The 21,663-nt window shown below is 43.4% G+C and overlaps 2 protein-coding genes across 2 annotated transcripts in view; both read left to right on the top strand.

Moving 5' to 3' along the window:
- The first annotated feature begins 239 nt into the window (after positions 1-239).
- Positions 240-3,084, top strand: ctgf (connective tissue growth factor). The gene is given in 5 exon segments (NM_001139999.1): positions 240-544; positions 810-1,026; positions 1,141-1,395; positions 1,509-1,720; positions 1,844-3,084. Coding segments are annotated over 5 exon segments (1,041 nt in total). The 5' UTR covers positions 240-484; the 3' UTR covers positions 2,141-3,084.
- Positions 3,085-8,134: 5,050 nt separating this feature from the next.
- Positions 8,135-21,663, top strand: part of LOC106607751 (mitogen-activated protein kinase kinase kinase 5) — a 61,241-nt gene continuing 47,712 nt past the window's right edge. The window contains exon 1 of the mRNA XM_014205044.2: positions 8,135-9,203. Within this exon, the coding sequence (XP_014060519.2) occupies positions 8,789-9,203 (415 nt within the window). The 5' untranslated portion in view covers positions 8,135-8,788. The remainder of the gene's footprint in view (positions 9,204-21,663) is intronic.

Below are 21,663 nucleotides of genomic sequence, written 5' to 3'. Positions count from 1 at the left end.
GTTGAGGGATAGTGCCAAGAATGCACTTTTATTTTGATATGTGACAGCACTTTGGCTTCAGACAGGAGGAATGCGATATGTCAGGGAGAGCGAGTCTAGGAGGGGGGCAGGAAATTAGGAAAGAATGCCAAGAATGTCCATGTTTGTCCAGGACTCCATTCAGCCACTAGCACGTCACTGCAGCCCTGGGTGTATAAAGGCAGGGAGAGCGCCTAGCTTCAGACACAGAACAACTCCTCATCCAAGAGAGAGCTACAAGAGCAGCAACAGCTCTACTACTGAAGCTAAACTCTAGCTTTAACCAAGAGAACTACGAGAACTTAACTGAGAAAGAACCAAAATCAGAAATTTCTTAACAACGAGATCGACTCGATCAGACGACAAGCTCCCTGACTACTCGCAAGAGACTAAGGAAGACTTTTGAAGAGCCTGAAGACTTATTTTTGTCTAAGATACTCCGAGAAAAACCCAGAAGAAAAGCAAAATGTCTGCTGGAATGAACATGAGGCTGATTTCTTTCTTCTGTCTCACTCTCTCCTACCTGGTAAGACCCTTTTACTGAGAATGTCAAGTTATATGGGAACTGTATTGCTGTGTCTATGCGCCATGTACCAGACAGATAGCCACGAGCTATCAGCATGTCTAGCCTATTACAACAGCAGTTGAATTGTAAATCGCTATATTTTGTTAACACAGTTACAAAAGGCTGTATGATGCCCTAGCTCTTGGGGCTGATGAACTGTAACATTAGTAGTAGTTGTGACCATGTGACCAGGGTCTAACCATACTCCTATCTCTTTGTCCCTTAGGCTGTGGCTCAGGAGTGCAGTGGGCAGTGTAGTTGCCCTGATGTGCCCCCCCAGTGTACCCCTGGTGTGAGCCTGGTGCCCGATGCCTGCGGCTGTTGCAGGGTCTGTGCCAAGCAGATGGGCGAGCTTTGCACAGACAGGGACATGTGCGACCCCCACAAAGGACTCTTCTGTGACTTCGGCTCCCCCATCAACCGCCGCATAGGAGTCTGCACAGGTAAGTCACTCTCAACAGGCTTCTTTGTCGTTCTAATACTCTGACTCTGATTATTTTCCTCTGCTGGTGTTTGTGTGACTGGAGATGTGACATTCTCTTCTCCTCCTCCCACAGCTAAGGGTGGCGCCACCTGTGTGATGGGTGGGATGGTGTACAGGAGTGGAGAGTCCTTCCAGAGCAGCTGTAAATACCAGTGCACGTGCCTGGACGGTGCCGTGGGCTGTATTCCCCTGTGCAGCATGGACATCCGCCTGCCCAGCCCTGACTGCCCCATGCCCCGCCGCGTCAAAGTGCCTGAGAAGTGCTGCGAGGAGTGGGTGTGCGATGCCCCCCAAAACACAAACATCTTTGTGGGCTCTGCTCTCGCTGGTGAGTTTCAGTCTTAGACACATACAGTAGCCTACATTCTAATCATGTAATCTGGTCAGCTTTTGAGTGTAGAGATAAAGAGTCTTATGTCACTTCCACTTCTTTGCCTGCAGCTTACAGAGAGGAGGAGACCTACGGGCCTGACCCCTCCATGATGAGGGAGAACTGCCTGGTCCAGACCACTGAGTGGAGCGCCTGCTCTAAAACCTGCGGCCTGGGCATCTCTACCAAAGTAACCAACGACAACCGCGAGTGCCGCCTGGAGAAACAGTCTCGTCTGTGCATGGTCAGACCCTGCGAGTCCCACATGGAGCAGAGCATTAGGGTAAGCGCGTTCTTCAACCACTACCCAACCAACCCTTTCATTACAATAGAAACACTTTGTCAAATCAAGAGGGAAGGAACGGTCACTAATAATGACTTTTTTTTTAACGCTTTGCTCTTACAGAAGGGAAAGAAATGCATCCGCACACCAAGAGTGTCCAAGCCCATGAAGTTTGAGATCTCTGGCTGCACCACCACCAAGTCCTACCGCCCCAAGTTCTGCGGAGTGTGCACCGACGGTCGCTGCTGCACCCCCCACAGAACCACCACCCTGCCCATGGAGTTCAAGTGCCCCGACGGCCAGGTCATGAAGAAGCAGATGATGTTCATCAAGACCTGCGCGTGCCACTACAACTGCCCCGGCGAGAATGACATCTTTGAGTCCATGTACTACAAGAAGATGCTGGGAGACATGGCGTAAACAATTACGTCACCTAACAGCAAAAACAACCAATGACTCTTAACTTGAATCCAACAGATATCCATCTCATCTCGCAGCACAGCATTTGTTTGTCTTTTGGGTTGTAATTTTCAAATTGTGTATTTTGTACAAGGACAGAAATATATATGCGTATATTCAATGTATGAGTGTATTGATGGATGTTTAGGGCCACTTGCCCTAAAGAGGGGGTGAAAGACAGGGGGCTGCTCTGCTGCCCGAAATAGAATACTTACTGCACTATAGTTCTACTATGTGACAACCTATGTTGTCACTAATTGGCTGATGCCATGTTCCCCTCCCCCTAAACTGTGGCAGGCACCTAATTAACTTGGGCTGTGTCCAACCTCTGAGCACTTGCAGTAACGAAGGGTGAAGACTTTCAACCCCCAGTACGGAAACTTAAATCCTTAACCCACCAGAGTACTAATTGAACGTGCCCTTGTGTATAGCTCACTGTTTGCAGATCCTAACTGTTGCAGTGCTAACGACAGGTCATGGTTCAGCCCATGCTGAAAAACAGCCGTCCTTCCAGACAAGGAGCGTAGTGTGCATGCTTTGAGGGTATGCCACAGCACTGAGAAAAGAGGTATTTGACTTTGACTGACTGATTCAGGTTGCAAGGAAGGAATCAGTATTTTGTCGAAAAAAAAAAGAGACTGGATGATTTGTAGCTTCATTCCTTTTTATATGTATTATTGATGCTGTAAATATTGTACATATTATTGTACAGTTGTTTAAGTTAATTTAAAGTTTTAAAAAGTTTTTTTTGTTTTTCTCTTCCTTCAATATGTTTATTGATAGCTTATTTGCTGTGTTTGACTGTTCCTGTGACAGTTTTGTGTACTATTTTATTGAGAAGTGTGACAAAAAAGTTACATGTTTTCACTTTTGTAGTTTGGAATAAAATATATTTTTTATATAAACATGTCTTCCTTTCTTTGTTTTACTCTTTTGACTTTAAAAGTAGCCTACCCTACAGAACTTAATCTACTCACACCCAAATGATATCCCAAACTTCACCATATGAAATCAGCCACTAATAAGTTAGCACATGTTTACAAAGCAGTTAGGTGTTCCCACTTTCAGTTCAACAACAGCAGTCAGGCCACTGAAATTCCACTCATTGGATTGTGTGCGGTCCAGGTCCATGCTCTGTCAGACCACCTAGTCTCTAGTAAGGTGTAGTCTATGTGTCACTTTTTAGCCACAAACACCAGCAGAAGACTGCCAGCCCATCCAACAAAACGTTTTTCTAAAGTCCTCTTCCCTGTGATGTGTGGATGGAGCGGTGTGCTGCCTGTCCATTTACACACTAACCAGACTGCAGACTAAGGAAACATACTCTGGCAGCGTCTGAGGAAAAGAGCAGTCTAACTGGCAGCCTTGTGCTTTAACACTCACTATCAGTGTCCCGCCACTGGGAAAACTCACACCACACTGAACTAGGCCTGGTTCAACGTCAAAGACAACACAGACAAATATATGATGGGGATCGGGAAACGGGACTTACCTCATACCAAAGGATAAGCCACAAAAATGTGTACAGTAATTGGCTGATTAACACAGTGTAAATCCTTTTCCTGTCACTGAGTAGCAGGGTCGTTGGTTGCTTTCCAGACAATATTAAAGTTGGATCTAAAACCTGTAACTCTCCACAAAGGGCTCTTTTCATCTGCTTTTTTCCCTCAAAGGTCTTGACTGAATTTAGAATTAGTATGGCTCGTGTTGTTGTTGGGGGGGTGACTACAGTGTGAGACATTCATATCAACAATATAGTGTGATATGTCTAATTAATGATATTGAGGAGGCTTTAACTAGTTGAATGTGCCTCTGAAGCTAAGCAGGGTTGGTCCGGGTCTGTCCCTGGATGGGAGACCAGATGCTGCTGGAAGTGGTGTTGGAGGGCCAGTAGATGGCACTCTTTCCTCTGATCTAAAATATATATATATCCCAATGCCCCAGGGCAGTGACAGGGGACCTTACCCTGTGTAGAGTGCTGTCCTTCGGATGGGAAGTTAAATGGCTGTTGTGACTCTCTGTGGTCACTTATACTAAGAGTAAGGGGTATTAACCACAGTGGCCTGTCTAAATTCCCAATCTGGCCCTCATGCCACCTAATCATCCCCAGCTTCCAATTGGCTCATTCATTGCCACATCCTCTCCCCTGTAACTATTCCCCAGGTTGTTTCTGTAAATGAGAATGTGTTCTCAGTCAACATACCTGGTAAAATAAGGGTTAAATAAATTACTTTGAGAACATAGGCCACAGGCTACTTAGATGATCAGATATCACAAATCAGGTCAGATGTATACTCTGTCACTGGTTGATAAGCGAAAGCACACATATCCCTTTAATTGCACCTCATGATTTGAATAAAGTCCTTCACCTGTAGTAAACGTTATCCCTCCAGAATGATCTTCCTTGTAGCGCTCTAAACGCTCGTGCCTTCTACACTTCCTACATTGTCCTGCATACTGCGTTTAGAATGAACCTGTACTGCCCCTCAGTGTCTATTCAATGACCTGGTGTTTTCACATAAACACATGCAAAGTTCTTGAGTTATTGTCTCGTTTGTGTTGATGACAGAGTCAACCGTTGTAGTAAAATGCTACCCCCGAACTGTTTTGTCTCAAGGTTCTCTTTGAAGCTAAATGTAACTAAGGTAGCAACATTTGACAGGGGAGCTATTTTAAAATCATATAATTGTACCAAACCGGTAGGCTACTCTGACCACAAGGGGTCCCCCTCTGCCTACATGAGGGTCTGGTATGAGGAAGAAACTAGTCTCGGGGAAATTGAGTTGCAGGGAAATAAAGTAATTCATGAAATGTAATACAAAACCAAGTTTGTTTATTTGTTGCTCTCAATATGTATATTTCGAGGGAATTGCAGGTTGAAATGAAGTGTTATTGTACATCACCAGTTGTGTTTTATTCCATGAGCTATTGGAATTTATATCAAATCTAGGTAGGCCTACTAACACATAAAAACATATATGGCTACACATAGAGATATCTGAAATCTAGCGTAGGGCAGGCAGGCGATAACAACGTATCATTTCACAGCCACTGTGCCTCCGCCACAGAACTACATACAGCTATAACCAAACCAAACCTTTTCAGTCCAAAATGAACCAATAGATAGATGGAGGCAGCACTTAGGAACCAAAACATTGGGAGGCCTTATTGAAGAGTTACATTAGGTTACCCACAGAAGCTGGCTAACCGATGCAAAAGGGTCACACGCTTGAAAATGTTTTCAATGTATATAGTTGAGATTATTGAATAGGTTATCTATACAATCTATAGATAGTCTATATCATGGTATGAGTCCTTGGGAGCCAAGTGGTTGCTCTACAGATAGCAGTGTTATGAATCCTCTGGGACCTGTTTGTGATTTGTTTATTAGCCTAAACATCAAAAACTTTAATCTGAGTTATAGGCCTATGTCCATTCTGAGATAAATTGCAAATCATTGAAACTGTGCATGCTGTAAACAGCCCTCGTGGCGTTAAGTACTATTATTACATAACATAACATGCAGGTTTCAGGCCACGTGATGTAAATTGGGAATTTCCCAAAATGATGAATAGGGCCTATTCTCCAAGGGTTGGGACAAAAGAGTAAGGGCAACATGTACAGTACCAGCCAAAAGTTTGGACACACCAAGTCATTCCAGGGAATTTCTTTATTTTTACTTTTTTCTACATTGTAGAATAATAGAATCATTTAGTAACCACAAAGTGTTAAACAAATCAAAATATATATTATATTTTAGATTCCCCACCCTTTGCCTTGATGACAGCTTTGCATAATCTTGGCATTATGTGTTATTTCATAGTGTTGATGTCTTCACTATTATTCTACAATGTAGAAAATACTAAAAATAAAGAAAAACCCTGAAATGAGTAGGTGTGTCCAAACTTTTGACTGGTACTGTATGACCATATTGTTGTCTCTTTAAAGCCACACTGTAAGATGTACATACCATCAAACAGACAACAAAACATAAACAATGGAGCAAGTGTAATGTTCACATACAATGCAAATACTGTAGCACTTGACTACTGTGATGTACCTCGCCTGATTCTCAGATAGAGTTCAGTGTGTCAAATCGGAGGGCCTGTTGTTCCAGATCTCTGGCAGTCTCTATGGGGGTACCACAGGGTTCAATTCTCGGGCCAACTCTTTTTTCTGTATATATCAACGATGTCGCTCTTGCTGCGGGTGATTCCCTGATCCACCTCTACGCAGACGACACCATTCTGTATACATCTGGCCTTTCTTTGGACACTGTGTTAACAAACCTCCAAACAAGCTTCAATGACATACAACACTCCTTCTGTGGCCTCCAACTGCTCTTAAACGCTAGTAAAACTAAATGCATGTTTTTCAACCGATCGCTGCCCGCACCCATCCGCCCGACTAGCATCACTACTCTGGACGGTTCTGACTTAGAATATGTGGACAACTACAAATACCTAGGTGTCTGGCTAGACTGTAAACTCTCCTTCCAGACTCATATTAAACATCTCCAATCCAAAATTAAATCTAGAATCGGCTTCCTATTTCGCAACAAAGCCTCCTTCATTAACACCGCCAAACATACCCTCGTAAAACTGACTATCCTACCGATCCTCGACTTCGGCGATGTCATTTACAAAATAGCCTCCAACACTCTACTCAGCAAACTGGATGCAGTCTATCACAGTGCCATCCGTTTTGTCACCATAGCCACATATACCACCCACCACTGCGACCTGTATGCTCTCGTCGGCTATCCCTCGCTACATATTCGTCGCCAGACCAACTGGCTCCAGGTCATCTATAAGTCTTTGCTAGGTAAAGCTCCGCCTTATCTCAGCTCACTGGTCACGATAACAACACCCACCCATAGCATGCGCTCAAGCAGGTATATCTCACTGGTCATCCCCAAAGCCAACACCTCATTTGGCCACCTTTCCTTACAGTTCTCTGCTGCCAATGACTGGAACGAATTGCAAAAATCGCTGAAGTTGGAGACTTATATCTCCCTCACTAACTTTAAACATCAGCTATCTGAGCAGCTAACTGATCGCTGCAGCTGCGCACAGCCCATCTGTAAATAGCCCATCCAATCTACCTACCTCATCCCCATATTGTTTTTATTTACTTTTTTGCTATTTTGCACACCAGTATTTCTACTTGCACATCATCATCTGCACATCTATCACTCCAGTGTTCATTTGCTAAATTGTAATCACTTCGCTACTATCGCCTATTTATTGCCTTCCCTCCTCACGCCATTTGCGCACACTGTATATAGACTTTTTTCTATTGTGTTATTGACTGTACGTTGTCTATTCCATGTGTAACTCTGTGTTGTTGTTTGTGTCGCACTGTTTTGCTTTATCTTGGCCAGGTCGCAGTTGTAAATGAGAACCTGTTCTCAACTGGCCTACCTGATTAAATAAAGGTGAAATATATATCTTTTTTAAACAGTAATGGCGTCCCATGAGGACAGCATTGGTCTTGTTTTATGATTTAAATCTACAATTCGTTTGCAGTACCCATATGACAACAAAAACATGAACAATTGATGGATGACAACTGAATATAGTCAGGTAGGCCTATTTTTAAGTTATGTACCTTCAATTCAGAGAAGGCTGGTGGGAGGAGTGATAGGAGGACGGGCTCATTGTAATGGTTTTAATGGAATCAATGGAATGGAGGCAAACACGTTGTTTCCATTACGTTTTTTATGTGTTTTGCACCATTCCATTCATTCCATTACAATGAGCCCGTCCTCCAATAGCTCCTCCCACCTGCCTCTTCTACTCAGAATCAAGGAGTATGATTCATTAGTTAAAATTACTTGAAATATTTTCTTACTGGAAAATAGCAGACTGTCGCTTTAAGGGGAAATACGCTCCAACTGTTCCAAATATGGTCATGTCACCGCCCCGTAAACAAGGCTCAACCGCCAGCTAGTGTGCATGAGCCTGTGCAGGAAAGATAGTAGTGGAAATAGGGCAGGGTCCAGGGACTGGACATAATATTCGCGTTGGTATTCATTATTCTATGGGCATGGTTTCTAGATGATAGGCTATTCATTGCGCGGCTGCACAGATTTGGACAGCAACCCAGATCTGCTTTCTAGGACGATGGATCAACCGAAAACAAGCTCATGAGGGGTTTGTAACGATTGAAACCTGTGTTAGTGCGCAACTTCGGAAACTATGTGTAGTCGATCTGGCGACTCGCAAGAATGTCGCAATTGAGTGGTAACTGTTACTTTCCATAGGATCGTTAGGTGTATGTGAGTAGCCTATGTGTCGTGACTTCACAGTAACGGTGTCTTTCAATGGTGGTAGTTCGCACTATCTTGGTTCATGATCATTGCAGATCGCACAATTTCATGCGAAACCAGGAATGAATTTACAGGAGGTTGACCCATATCACCAGACTGTTGTTTACCTGTGTTGAAATACCTTCAAATAGTATGGACATTTTCCTTGCGTGCCTTTTGCATACAATGTCTGTGAGGAAACGTGCGTAATGTTGACTTTGGGTGTATGGAGATGTTGGGCAACTGAGCATCCATAACAACACAGAGGGATTGTCAACCAAAACAGACTTTGAAAAACAATGAGTCAAGATGAAGGGATATCCTTGTCGGTCCCCTTTTCTAGTCCTGGCTCGAACACAGAGGGTGCCCGCGGGGGATCTGCTGGCTCCCGGGAAGAGAGTGGCTGCGGTGACCCCATCCCCGCCGCCGGGACATTCTGGCACGACTCTGTGGTCAGCGGAAGCATCAGTCCGAGTATCCTGAGCTGTCCGATGGACAGTGGCTGCTTGTTGTCTACGGGGAAATATAAAAGCAGGGCTGTCACCGTGGCATATGTCGTCAACAGCGAGCTCACTCAACTGCACACCGCAGAGAACATGGCCCTGCATTGCCTGAAAGACGCGTGCGAGTCCGTGGGAAGTCAACTGGAAATCATACACTTCGGGAAGATAGACTTTGGGGAGACGTGTGTGCTTGACCAGTTCTATAATGCAGGTAAGAGGTGATGATGACATGCAGCGTGCATGAGATAGTTTGAGGGCAACATATTCAATAACCTATCAGAACCAAACCATATTTACTTATGTCACTGTCTTTTCATCTAAACCAAACCCCAGACATCAAATCCCAGCCTTCAACATATGACATAGGGGATATTCATATAAGGTCAAACGTTTTAGAACACCTACTCATTCAAGGGGTTTTCTTTATTTGTACTATTTTCTACATTGTAGAATAATATTGAAGACATCAAAACTATGAAATAACACATGGAATCATGTAGTAACCAAAAAAAGTGTTAAATAAATCCAAATATAGTCTATATTTGAGATTCTTCAAATAGCCGCTCTTTGCCTTGATGTCAGCTTTGCACACTCTTGAATGAGTAGGTGTTCAAAAACTTTTGACCGGTAGTGTATTTACCAAAGGTATAACAGGTTCACTACTGTTCAATAAACATTCCTGTGGGTGGGAATTGACCTACGGTGCACATTAATCCACATGCCACACAATTTGCTCTAATGGGGCTTCCATGGTGGTTGCCATAGGCAGCACACATTTTTACACAACATTTTTACATGTCATGGCTTAGAAGCCTTACATTAACATCCCCAGTTTACATCTTTCTTTCCACTACATATCCTATAGCCTACCCATTTGTGTTCATCTGGAACACATAGAGCACTGAATAGTCTCAATGTGGGAATGCCTAATTTGCTCCACAAATGTGCCTCTAGATGTGAGCCTCCTGAGCATCATGGATTGTTCTGCTAAGTATGAGCAGGGGTTTGCGTTTCCATTAGACTCCAGAAGTGAACTGAACCTTTTGACTAAAGCACTTTTCCTCCTTTGCCCATATATCTACAAATGTTCCCTTAATCCCAAATGGAAATGTGTTGTTGCCTAGTGGGGTTTCTTAAAAAGATTTTCAAAATGTGTATTACTGTGTGTTTGCAAGGATCACTCCTTCATATGAATATCAGCTGATGACCTGGATTTTGGATCGTGGTCGATTTCATGGTCCACTGGACGGTCGACTATAATGCTATTTGCCAACCCTCAAGGTTTGAAATATAGGATGGGAGATGATGAGGGACATACAATGAAGTTGTATAGTTGCGGCCAGATATATTGGCACCCTTGCACTTTTTTTTTTTTTACACAATTCCCTATTTCTTCTCAAATAAATTGAAATAATTATATATTTTTTTGTCTCCACACCTTGTTATTGGATTTTCAACATTGCAGAACCATTTTTATTTTTGTAAAGACATAGCATGGATAAGATTATTGGCACCCATGAGCTAGTACTTGGTTGCACAGCCTTTGGCCAAAATAACTGCCAACAAATGCTTATTGTAGCCATCAATGAACTTGCTGCACGTTTTTACTGGCTATTTGACCCACTCCTCAGCAGAAAACTGCTCTATTTTTTCCCTCCATCGACTGCTGTTTTCACCATAGGTTATGGATGTGATTCAGATCTGTGCTCTTTGCTGACCAACAGTCTTTTTTCCACTCTTGAACCATTCTAGGGTGCTTTCGATCTGCGTTTGGGGTTGTTGACTTGCTGGAAAACCCACGACCATCAACAGATACAATGTTTTTGGACACCGGGTTGAACATTGCACTCTAAAACACCTTGATAATCTCCTGATGTCTTGCACACATGTAATGCCCCCCAGTACAAGAGGCAGAAAAGCAACCTCACAGCATTATCAAACCTTCCCCGTGTTTGATTTTAGGGTGGGTGTTCTTTTCGTTCAATGCTTCATTTGGTCATTGGTAAATATAGGAGACCCCACTGCTGAAAGAGACACAATAAATCCTGATTGAACTTCTCAGAATCCCACCTAAACAAACCTCAATCCTGGGGAAAATGTTCTGTGGACCAATAAAACAAAATTAGAGCTCTTTGGCAGTACAGATCAGCACTGTGTTTACTGATGACCAAATGAAGCATTCAATGAAAAGAACACCCACCCTAAAATCAAATATTTGGAAGGTTTGATAATGCTGTGGGGTTGCTTTGCTCCTCTGGTACTGAGGGCATTGAACTTGCGCAAGGCATCATGAAACAGCAGATTATTAGGTGTTTTGGAGTCAATGTTAAACCTAGTGTCCTAAAACATGGGGAACCATTAAGGTTGTTGGTCTTCCAGCGGGACAACAACCCAAAACACACATCAAAAAGCACCCAGAAATGGTTCAAGAAGACATTTGTTTTTATTTGAGTCACTTAGCAGATGTTCTTATCCAAATTACAGGAGCAATTAGGGTTAAGTACCTTGCTCAAAGGCACATCGACAGATTCTTCACCTAGTCAGCTCTGGGATTCGAACCTTTCAGTTACTGGCCCAACTCTCTTACCTGCTAGGCTATCTGCTGCCTCAGAAGAGATGCTGGAATGTTCTGGAGTGGCCAGCAAAGAGTCCAGATCTGAAACACATCCAAAACCTATGGCGAGAGCTGAAAACAGCAGTTGGTGGAGGGTGCCCCTTAAGCACTGAAAAATTAAAGCAGTTTGCTGCTTAAGAGTGGTCCAAATTGCCAGTAGAAAGGTGCAGCAGGCTCATTGATGGCTACAAGAACCGTTTGTCTGCAATTATCTTGGCCAAACGCTGTGCAACCAAGTACTAGTTCTGTCGAGCTAATTATTTTTGTTCATGCCATTGTTCTTTATTTTGTAAATTCAAATCGTATACTTAAGTTTACAAAAATAAAATTGGTTCTGCAATCTTGAAAATCGAATAATATTGTGTGGTGACCAAACATTTTTTTAAATGTCAACTTATTTTAGAAGAATTAGGGAATTATTTAAGAAAAGTGCAAGGGTGCCAATATTTTTGGCCGCAACTGTATATAGCTAATGCAATTGTATCCCTGACACATAAAATACACAGTAATAACACTAATGACATATTCTCCATGGTAATATTCCATAATACAATAGGGCATTTTCTCAGTGAAGAAAATGTTAAAACACCCGTGTTATATAGACTTAGCTGACATCATAGCTAAAAGGATTGTCGGTTGTCAAAACATTGTTGGTTGTGTAAACAGAACTCAATTTTCCCCCCTTTTTTTGTTTGGCTATTTTCCACAGGGCCTTCAGTATAATTCAAATGGGAGGTGGAAAGCAGTTCCCAGAAACCCCTTTTGTATCTGTTAAATGAACACAAGCTTTATTGAGTTGACTGATTGCCAACTTCTTTATCGTGTTCCTACAACAGGACATGTTAGGGATGGAATCATGGAACACAAGAAACGAGGAAAAAAACTCTAGCTTTTGTATACAATGAACTAGAGGCTTGTCCGCTTTACTCCTTATTTGGAAAAGTTGAACTACCACATTCTGAACGACAGTGCTTACCTCATAAGAAGGGAGCATTCACAGAACATGTAAATAAGTGCATCAGCAATGTGCAGGTGGAAGCACATTTTTACAGTACATCAAATAGCTGTTCAGATCCACATAAAATGTTCACATGTTGTGACCTCACTGAGTAAACACAGCAGTGGCTATTGACCTAACCCCATCAGCTCAATAGATAAAGGTCAAAGCACACATTCATCCTAACGAAGTGAGCCAGTGGTGTAGGCTACTGTTAAAAAGGGGTCATGGTTTTAAGGCTTTTTAAGGCATCAAAAAATAAATGGATAATGCTTTGCCTTTACTGTATGTTGGTCCCCAAAGGACAACACTCTTGCACTGACTGCCACCTGTAACTGTGCCGGGAAGCAGTATAAGCCATAGCTATGGCATGCAGGAAAGTACCGTCATGGTTGATCATTATACCACGTCTGTGTAATTTGGATGGAGGACAATAGTGTTTAAGAGTCCATGGTGATTCCGAGAACAGTATTACCTTGGTATAAGTGTTTGTTTACCCCTCAGCTAAAGTGGCTCCGCTGTGAGCTGAACTGAACCATTGGCTGTCTGACTGTGCGAACTAGACGACAAGCCTGTACACAGTGTCTTCTCACACCAGGGACCCAGTGTGTGTTCCATTCAGTTGCTCGAGTGTTTGTCCTTTTGAGAGTCTGTATCCATGACATCCCAAATCCTACCATGTAAATCTCTGGAGAAGAAAGTCTGGATGTTTCACCCACAGTCTCTCCTCATTACAGTTTGTCCCAAAACGAAGTACTGAATTTCAGCACCATATCACTGGAGGCTGTCATAAAGGAAACAGTCAAACTGTTGTGATGTACAGTAGAGGTCATCTGGAGGGAACAACTCTCCCCAAACGATGTGGTATCACATGAGACAAAAGATTGAATGTATAATCAAGAGTGTGTCCTTTGATAGAGAATTCTGTTTTGGAGAAGTATCTATAGAGTATATACTGGATTCAAAGGTTATCAGTCACTCAACATTACAGGATAGGCCGACACACACCACATTCAGCCTTGTTTTCCCTGTCAAAGGATTCCACCACAAGATCCCACATGCAATCTGGTCTGACCTGAAGGCTGGCTGGCTGGCAGCTGTCACTCTCTGCTCCCATTGGTTGTCTATTAAGTTGTTTATCCATGTTCATGTGTATGCTGGCTGCCCATGTGGGCCAGAGAGCATTAGGTCAGGAGAAATTGGATCACCAACCACACTACTTTCCAGGGAATCCAGTCTGTACTGGAAAGGAAGAGAAAAAATCCATGTGTTCCTCAGAAAAATAGAGTGGTGTAGAGGGTTGGTTGACCAAAGCACTCTGTCAGGTTTTATCTGCAGTTTGGATATGTGGTGTCACATTTGCCAGCAGTAGTTGGCAGTAGGGCAAGGGAGTAGTTATGACCTGTAGATGTTGGCAGGGTGAGACTATCGCGTGACCTCACAAAGGTATCTTGGTGCTGTATTTCGTTATTGCCAGGTGATCACTTTGTATATTAGTATCCTTCATGTTAAATGGAATTACATTGAGACATCATTCATTTGATAGAAAACAAACCCCTCTAGTTAAAATAAAGTGCTCTTGTTAAAAACAAGTTCTGTTTTAGTCATCAAATCAAATTTATTTATATAGCCCTTCTTACATCAGCTGATATCTCAAAGTGCTGTACAGAAACCCAGGGCTAAAACCCCAAACAGCAAGCAATGCAGGTGTAGAAGCACGGTGGCTAGGAAAAACTCCCTAGAAAGGCCAAAACCTAGGAAGAAACCTAGAGAGGAACCAGGCTATGAGGGGTGGCCAGTCCTCTTCTGGCTGTGCCGGGTGGAGATTATAACAGCACATGGCCTAGATGTTCAAATGTTCATAAATGACCAGCATGGTCAAATAATAATAATCATAGTAGCTGTCGAGCGTGCAACAAGTCAGTAACACAAGAGTAAGTGTCAGTTGGCTTTTTCATAGCCAATCTTTGAGAGTATCTCTACCGCTCCTGCTGTCTCTAGAGAGTTGAAAACAGCAGGTCTGGGACAGGTAGCACGTCCGGTGAATAGGTCAGGGTTCCAGCAGGTCTGGGACAGCAGGTCTGGGACAGGTAGCACGTCCGGTGAACAGGTCAGGGTTCCGTAGCTGCAGGCAGAACAGTTGGAACTGGAGCAGCAGCACGGCCAGGTGAACTGGGGACAGCAAGGAGTCATCAAGCCAGGTAGTCCTGAGGCATGGTCCTAGGGATCAGGTCCTCCGAGAGAGAGAAAGAAAGAAAGAGAGAGAGAGAATTAGAGAGAGCATATTTAAATTCACACAGGACACCGGAAAAGACAAGAGAAATACTCCAGATGTAATAGACTGACCCTAGCCCCCCGACACATAAACTACTGCAGCATAAATACTGGAGGCTGAGACAGGAGGGGTCAGGAGACACTGTGGCCCCATCCGATGAAACCCCCAGACAGGGCCAAACAGGTAGGATATAAGCCCACCCACTTTGCCAAAGCACAGCCTCCACACCACTGGAGGGATATCTCCAACCACCAACATACCATCCCGGGACACGGCACAGCCCAAGGGGGGGCGCCAACCCAGACAGGAAGACCACGTCAGTGACTCAACCCACTCAAGTGACGCACCCCTCCCAGGGACGGCATGGAAGAACACCAGTAAGCCAGTGACTCAGCCCCCGTAATAGGGGTAGAGGCAGAGAATCCCAGTGGAAAGAGGGGAAACCGGCCAGGCAGAGACAGCAAGGGCGGTTCGTTGCTCCAGCCTTTCCATTCACCTTCACACCCCTGGGCCAGACTACACTTAATCATAGGACCTACTGAAGAGATGTGTCTTCAGTAAAGACTTAAAGGTTGAGACTGAGTCTGCGTCTCTCACATGGGTAGGCAGACTATTCCATAAAAATGGAGCTCTATAGGAGAAAGCCCTTTTAGTTTGTTTCTTTAACAAGAGGCCAATGAGGAAGTGCAAGGCACATCTTGGCAACTGGCACTGTAGTGACCAGGCAGCTCTTTGTGTTTGTGAGATTGGATGGGATCAATTCACATTCTGTTCTTACACTTTCCCCTTGGGCCATGGCACTCACTACTCACTCTCTGAAATATGCTAGTGTGAACAGAAACTAAACTACCAGATGCCGAGGATTCCTTCTACCAAAGGCCCTGGTGCTACTGACAAGTTACTCTCCTTTCCAGTCAGAGCTGGGGTTTGTCTCTTTCCTGCATATTGCACTCATTTCTAAAAATAAAGTAGTATTTCTTCTTTTTGGGCAAGGCTTCCAAACAGCTGATTAACCACTGTAAAAGTACCCTGCATGCTTTCCTATGGCTGGGTTTATTTATGGAATCAGGCACGACATGCTCAATTTAAACACCAACACGGTGTCTTATTCCTTCGATTGTTTTTGCATAACAACACTGAACCTAATTTGGGCACTTAAGCCTCTTTTAACTGGTTTGGTTTCATGGGCCAACAAACCTGATCTGAAAATAACAATACACGTCTGAGTGCTTCAATTGCTTCCTGGAAGCAGCTAGCAACACTGGATGCTGTGTGAATTGAATATTAGTCCCATAGATTTTTCTTGACTGATTGTAGGACATCACGATGCACTGGTAGTTCCCTCTTCAGTTCCGCTTCAATTTGACTGCAGGGAAACATAATGGCATGTGAATGGAGCACACTATGCAGATAGAGGTCTCCAAGAACTCTGCTGTTTTTGGGAATTTTGGCAGAGGACATTCACATTTCTCTGGGCTTAAGTCACCACTGGCCCCTTCGAGCACGGTCATTATCAGACACAAGGTCCTATTGCATCTTTGGGGAAAAGAAAACTGCAGTCTGGGAAACATTCACTTCCAGTGGAGACTAGGGACCGTCATTCTTCCACTATGGGGTTGTTCCGTTCTGCGTCCTCCTCAGTGCGGCTGAGCTCCAGAGAAATCCATTACACTGGTGCGCTAGTAAACTCTCCTCTTTCCTCCTGAGTGATAAGGGGAAAGTACACATCATGGATGGCTAGACAGTGATGTCTTCACTCAACACTGTCATAGTTTGATAATGGATAGAGTGATTATCACTGAGCAGAATGTACTGAGAAATTAATGATTAAGCTTCAGTCATTCAATCATCCATCCACCATGGCGCGATGCCAAATGCTCAAATTCTCAACAAAGGCCTGATAATTTTCTTACTACAATCTGAAATAATTACATTCTCAAGTGTTCTCATCTTGTGTATGTCTCGCTGGCATTTATTCACTGTGGGTGGTCAGAAGATATGCTTGAAGTAGAGCTACAGGAAGTTTTCTTTGGATACGCTTGAGATCTTCAAAATATAAATGAAATATGGGAATGTAACGTTACTCTTACAGTTTTTCTAGCCTATCAACATTTGCATACATACGTACACTCGGTGGCCAGATTATTAGGTACACCCATTTAGTACCGGATCAGACCCCCCTTTGCCTCTAGAACAGCCTGAATTCTTTGGGGACTAGAAACGTTACTCAATTGGTATCAAGGGAGCTAACGTGTGCCAGGAAAACATTCCCCACACCATTACACCACCGCCACAAGCCTGTACCATTGACACCAGGAAGGATGGGGCCTTGGACTCATGCTGCTTACGCCAAATCCTGACTCTGTCATCAGCATGACGGAACCGGGATTCGTTGGACCAGGCAATGTTTTTCACCTCCTCAATTGTCCAGTGTTGGTGATCACGTGTCCACTGGAGCCGCTTCTTCTTGTTTTTAGCTGATAGGAGTGGAATCCAGTGTGGTCGTCTGCTGCAATAGCCCATCAGTGACAAGGACCGACGAGTTGTGCGTTCCGAGAGGCCATTCTGCACACCACTGTTGTATTGCGCCGTTTGTTTGTGGCCCGCCTGTTCGCTTGCATGATTCTTGCCATTCTCCTTTAACCTCTCTCATCAACGAGCTGTTTTCGCCCACAGGACTGCTGCTGACTGGATGTTTTTTGTTTGTAGCACCATTCTCGGTAAACCATAAAGACTGTCGTGCGTGAAAAAGCCCAGGAGGCTGGGCGTTTCTGAGATACAGGAACCGGCACCCCTGGCACCGTCGATCATACCACGCTCAAAATCACTTAGGTCACTCGTTTTGCCAATTCAAACATTCAATCAAACAGTAACTGAATAACTCAATGCCTGTCTGCCTGCTTTATATAGCAAGCCACAGCCACGTGAACTGTCTGTAGGAGATAACAATTTTCGTGACTACGGTTTGCAACTGCACATGGGGACAAAGATCGTACTTTTTGGAGAAATGTCCTCTGGTCTGATGAAACAAAAATAGAACTGTTTGGCCATAATGACCATCGTTATATTTGGAGGAAAAAGGGGGAGGCTTGCAAGCCGAACAAAACCATCCCAACCGTGAAGCATGGGTGTGGCAGTATCATGTTGTGGGGTTGCTTTTCTGCAGGAGGGACTGGTGCACTTCACAAAATAGATGTCATCATGAGAAAGGAAAATTATGTGGATATATTGAAGCAACATTTCAAGACATCAGTCAGGAAGTTAAAGCTTGGTTGCAAATGGGTCTTCCAAATGGACAATGACCCCAAGCATACTTCCAAAGTTGTGGCAAAATGGCTTAAAGACACCAAAGTCAAGGTATTGGAGTGGCCATCACAAAGCCCTGACCTCAGTCCTATAGAAAATTTGTGGGCAGAACTGAAAAAGCGTGTGCGAGCAAGGAGGCCTACAAACCCAACTCAGTTACACCAGCTCTGTCAGGAGGAATGAGCCAAAATTCACGCAACTTATTGTGGGAAGCTTGTGGAAGGCTACCCGCAACATTTGACCCAAGTTAAACAATTTTAAAGGCAATGCTACCAAATACAAATTAAGTGTATGTAAACTTCTGACCCACTGGGAATGTGATGAAAGAAATAAAAGCTGAAATAAATCATTCTCTCTACTATTATTCTGACATTTCACATTCTTAAAATAAAGTGGTGATCCTAACTGACCTAAAACAGGGCATTTTTACGAGGATTAAATGTCAGGAATTTTGAAAAACTGAGTTTAAATGTATTTGGCTAAGGTGTATGTAAACTTCCGACTTCAACTGTATGTGTTTTTCTGAGGCTTTGAAGAGGAAATGATACACATTGTCTGGCTTGTTAAAAAAAAAGAAAGCTCTGTGAATGTGAGCATTTCATGACAATTCAAGACTTAAGTATTCATGCAAGTGTTTGCATAGGTCCATGGATTTATAATACATGATTCTTTGTCTCCCAGACACCTGCTAGGTGGGCACACACTTTGGCATGGAGTAAAAGAGGGAATCTAATCCCTCTGCCCTTTTTCTGATTGACCAGTAACACTCCTACAGAGGTAGAATAGCGATTCCACCAGTAGGAGGTAGAAACTGGATTAGAAAGCAACCAGAATGTATATTAGCCTACTTCTATCTTGTTTAGGTTTTTCCCCACCTCATTTTGGTCCAAAGGAGAGTTGTAGAGGCACAGCCTAGTCAAGCCAGAGGTGACTGAACACTCCCACTGTGTGTTTACGAACAACAGGCAAGGGGTTCAAATGGGTCTACGTAATTGACAAAGCAGCAACAATGTTTTTGGTGATTTATTGGTGATTTTTTTGTTGTTGTTGGTTCGCTGAATGATTTAGTGTTGTTCATCAGAATAAGTATCAGTAAACGTGCTTAGTGGAAAGAAGAGCATCAGTCTCAGATATATTCAACTCTGTATTACCGAGAGTCACGACTGCAGCAGTAGCTGTCAAGTTCAAGGAATAGTTGAGGACACAGAGTATGAATAAGAGCTGCAGTCTGTCCTCACTCATTGTTGTGTCTGTGCGTTGTTCTTAGAAGGGAAATGAAACATTTTTTGTTCATTTTTTTTCTGGCAGTAAATGGATAGACGTCAGAGAATAGTACTCAGTAAAAGGCAAGGGCACCAAGAACTCACACATTGTTCCTCCACTATTCCCAGAGACCCATTTCCTCCTTCTGTTTTGTTGTTCACTGTTCTGTTCTTTGGAAAAGATCAGCAGTGGGGGAGATGTGCGAAATGGGCAGTGCCAACAAAGGGGGTGGCAGATTATGACCGCTCATGTATCACAATTGAGACACTCAGGTGTTCTAATTCCAACCTTGTTTTGAGGATTTAGATACAACAGAAAAACAAGGACTTACGTACATGGCCCACATCACTATTGTGTGCAGAGTTGTTTATCACCAGCTATTCATGTTTTGAGAGTTGGCTGTTGATAATTGGCTAGTTTATCACCACTAACACTTATAACCCATTGATGTTGTGTAACCGATGTCAAATGGCTAGTTAGTTAGCGGTGGTGCGCGCTAATAGTGTTTCAATCAGTGACGTCACTCGCTCTGAGACCTGAAGTGGTTGTTCCCCTTGCGTTGCAAGGGCCGCGGTTTTTGTGGCGCGATGGGTAACGATGCTTCGTGGGTGTCAGTTGTTGATGTGTGCAAGGGTCCCTGGTACGAGCCCAGGTTGGGGCGAAGAGAGGGACGGAACCTACACTGTTACAGCTGCATCTATTCCCTAAACTCAAATCAATATTTTCTATCAAGTCTCTCTTATCCCAGCACTTAAACCGTACTTTTAAAACAAAGTGCCAGTACAAAGGTGCATAATGCAGTCAAGTGTACAGTACTGTATCATGCCTCACCAGACACCTCAGTGTTGTCAGCTGAGAGCTGAGGAGCTCTTAAGTCAAAGAGGCCACTCATGTCTCTTCTTACTCTCTAGTACAAGACTCTCATTCTCTGTGTCTACCACATTTTCCATACGTCTACGTTTTTCCTAAATCCTCATTCATATAAGCCCTGCCCTATGTAAGCTAATATTTTCCCCTGGCTCATACCTAATCGTATACAAGGCAGAGGTTTCCAAGGATAGCGCTGTATGTACCCCACCCATTTCCTCATAGAAGTGTCTGTGACGTTCTAACTTCTACACAGATGGATGGCTCCACTACTGGTATCAAACATTTGCAGTTCTCTGGTCTTTTCACATTAACACATCTCATCAAATGTAATATTGATGGGGCGCCCCTCTGCTAGCGGATAAATGAGTCCCGTAATATATTATTCAACAGCAAGCCTGTACTATCTGGAATGAGGAGATGCTGGCATTTGACCTCATCCAGTATTCATCCTCACACTGTACATCAGCATTCTCTGATCTTTTGCATGATCTGTATTGTCTTCGGCATAACAATTATCGTTGTATTTCCTATTGCGTATGTCCGTAACAGGGACTCAGTCTCAATCAATGGTCCCTTTCATTTTTTTGTCACTGAGCAAATTTCAGGTCTGCTGAGCGCACACTTGAACCTTGTGGAACTTCCAGTGCGCGTTTACTGTGAACACTGAGGCTGTACCCGCTTTAAGTTAGTATTAACAGTGGCCATGTAGGCTACTGTGGCTATTTGATCATAATGTAGGCCTACCGGAGTGGCCTACCATCAAAAACAATGGAGAAAATGCATCCCATAACGTTTTAACATGGAAGTAGCTGTTCTATCATTCAGCCTACAGTAGCAGCTAATGTGTGGTGTTCAGTGTAGGTCTACATTCCATGAGACTTTTGAAAAAAAACATGCAGGGCTTGACATGAACCTGTTTATCCACTTGTCCTTCAGACAAGGAGGTGACGGAAAATGTTGTTGTGCTGTTTGATGCAAGAAACCACTTTACAAAATAAAATGCATTATTATTCCCATAACGTTATTGCAGAGAATCAGAAAATTATGCTACCCTCTGCCTTTAACACTGCCCCTTTAAGACAAAAAAAAAGCTCTTTACCTGACTAGCTTTTGAAAGATGTCAAGAAATGCACACATTTTGTGCTCTTGTAGGAAGCAATCACTCCCCTATTGCTGACTTCAAATGATCTATAACTGGGCTAGTAACTCACTAACTAGCAAAGGATATGAACAAAATATACACACGTGGCTACATGCAGCTCTTGCTTTGATCTCAAAACAAGAGAATCTACTCATGACCACAGCACTCCAATTCAAGTAAATGGCACAAATCCATATTTGGCAAT

The sequence above is a fragment of the Salmo salar genome, chromosome ssa06, assembly GCF_905237065.1.
Source record: "Salmo salar chromosome ssa06, Ssal_v3.1, whole genome shotgun sequence".
NCBI classification, from domain to species: domain Eukaryota; kingdom Metazoa; phylum Chordata; class Actinopteri; order Salmoniformes; family Salmonidae; genus Salmo; species Salmo salar.
The sequence above is the reverse complement of the archived record's forward strand: the minus strand, read 5'-3'. Positions and strand labels throughout refer to the sequence as shown.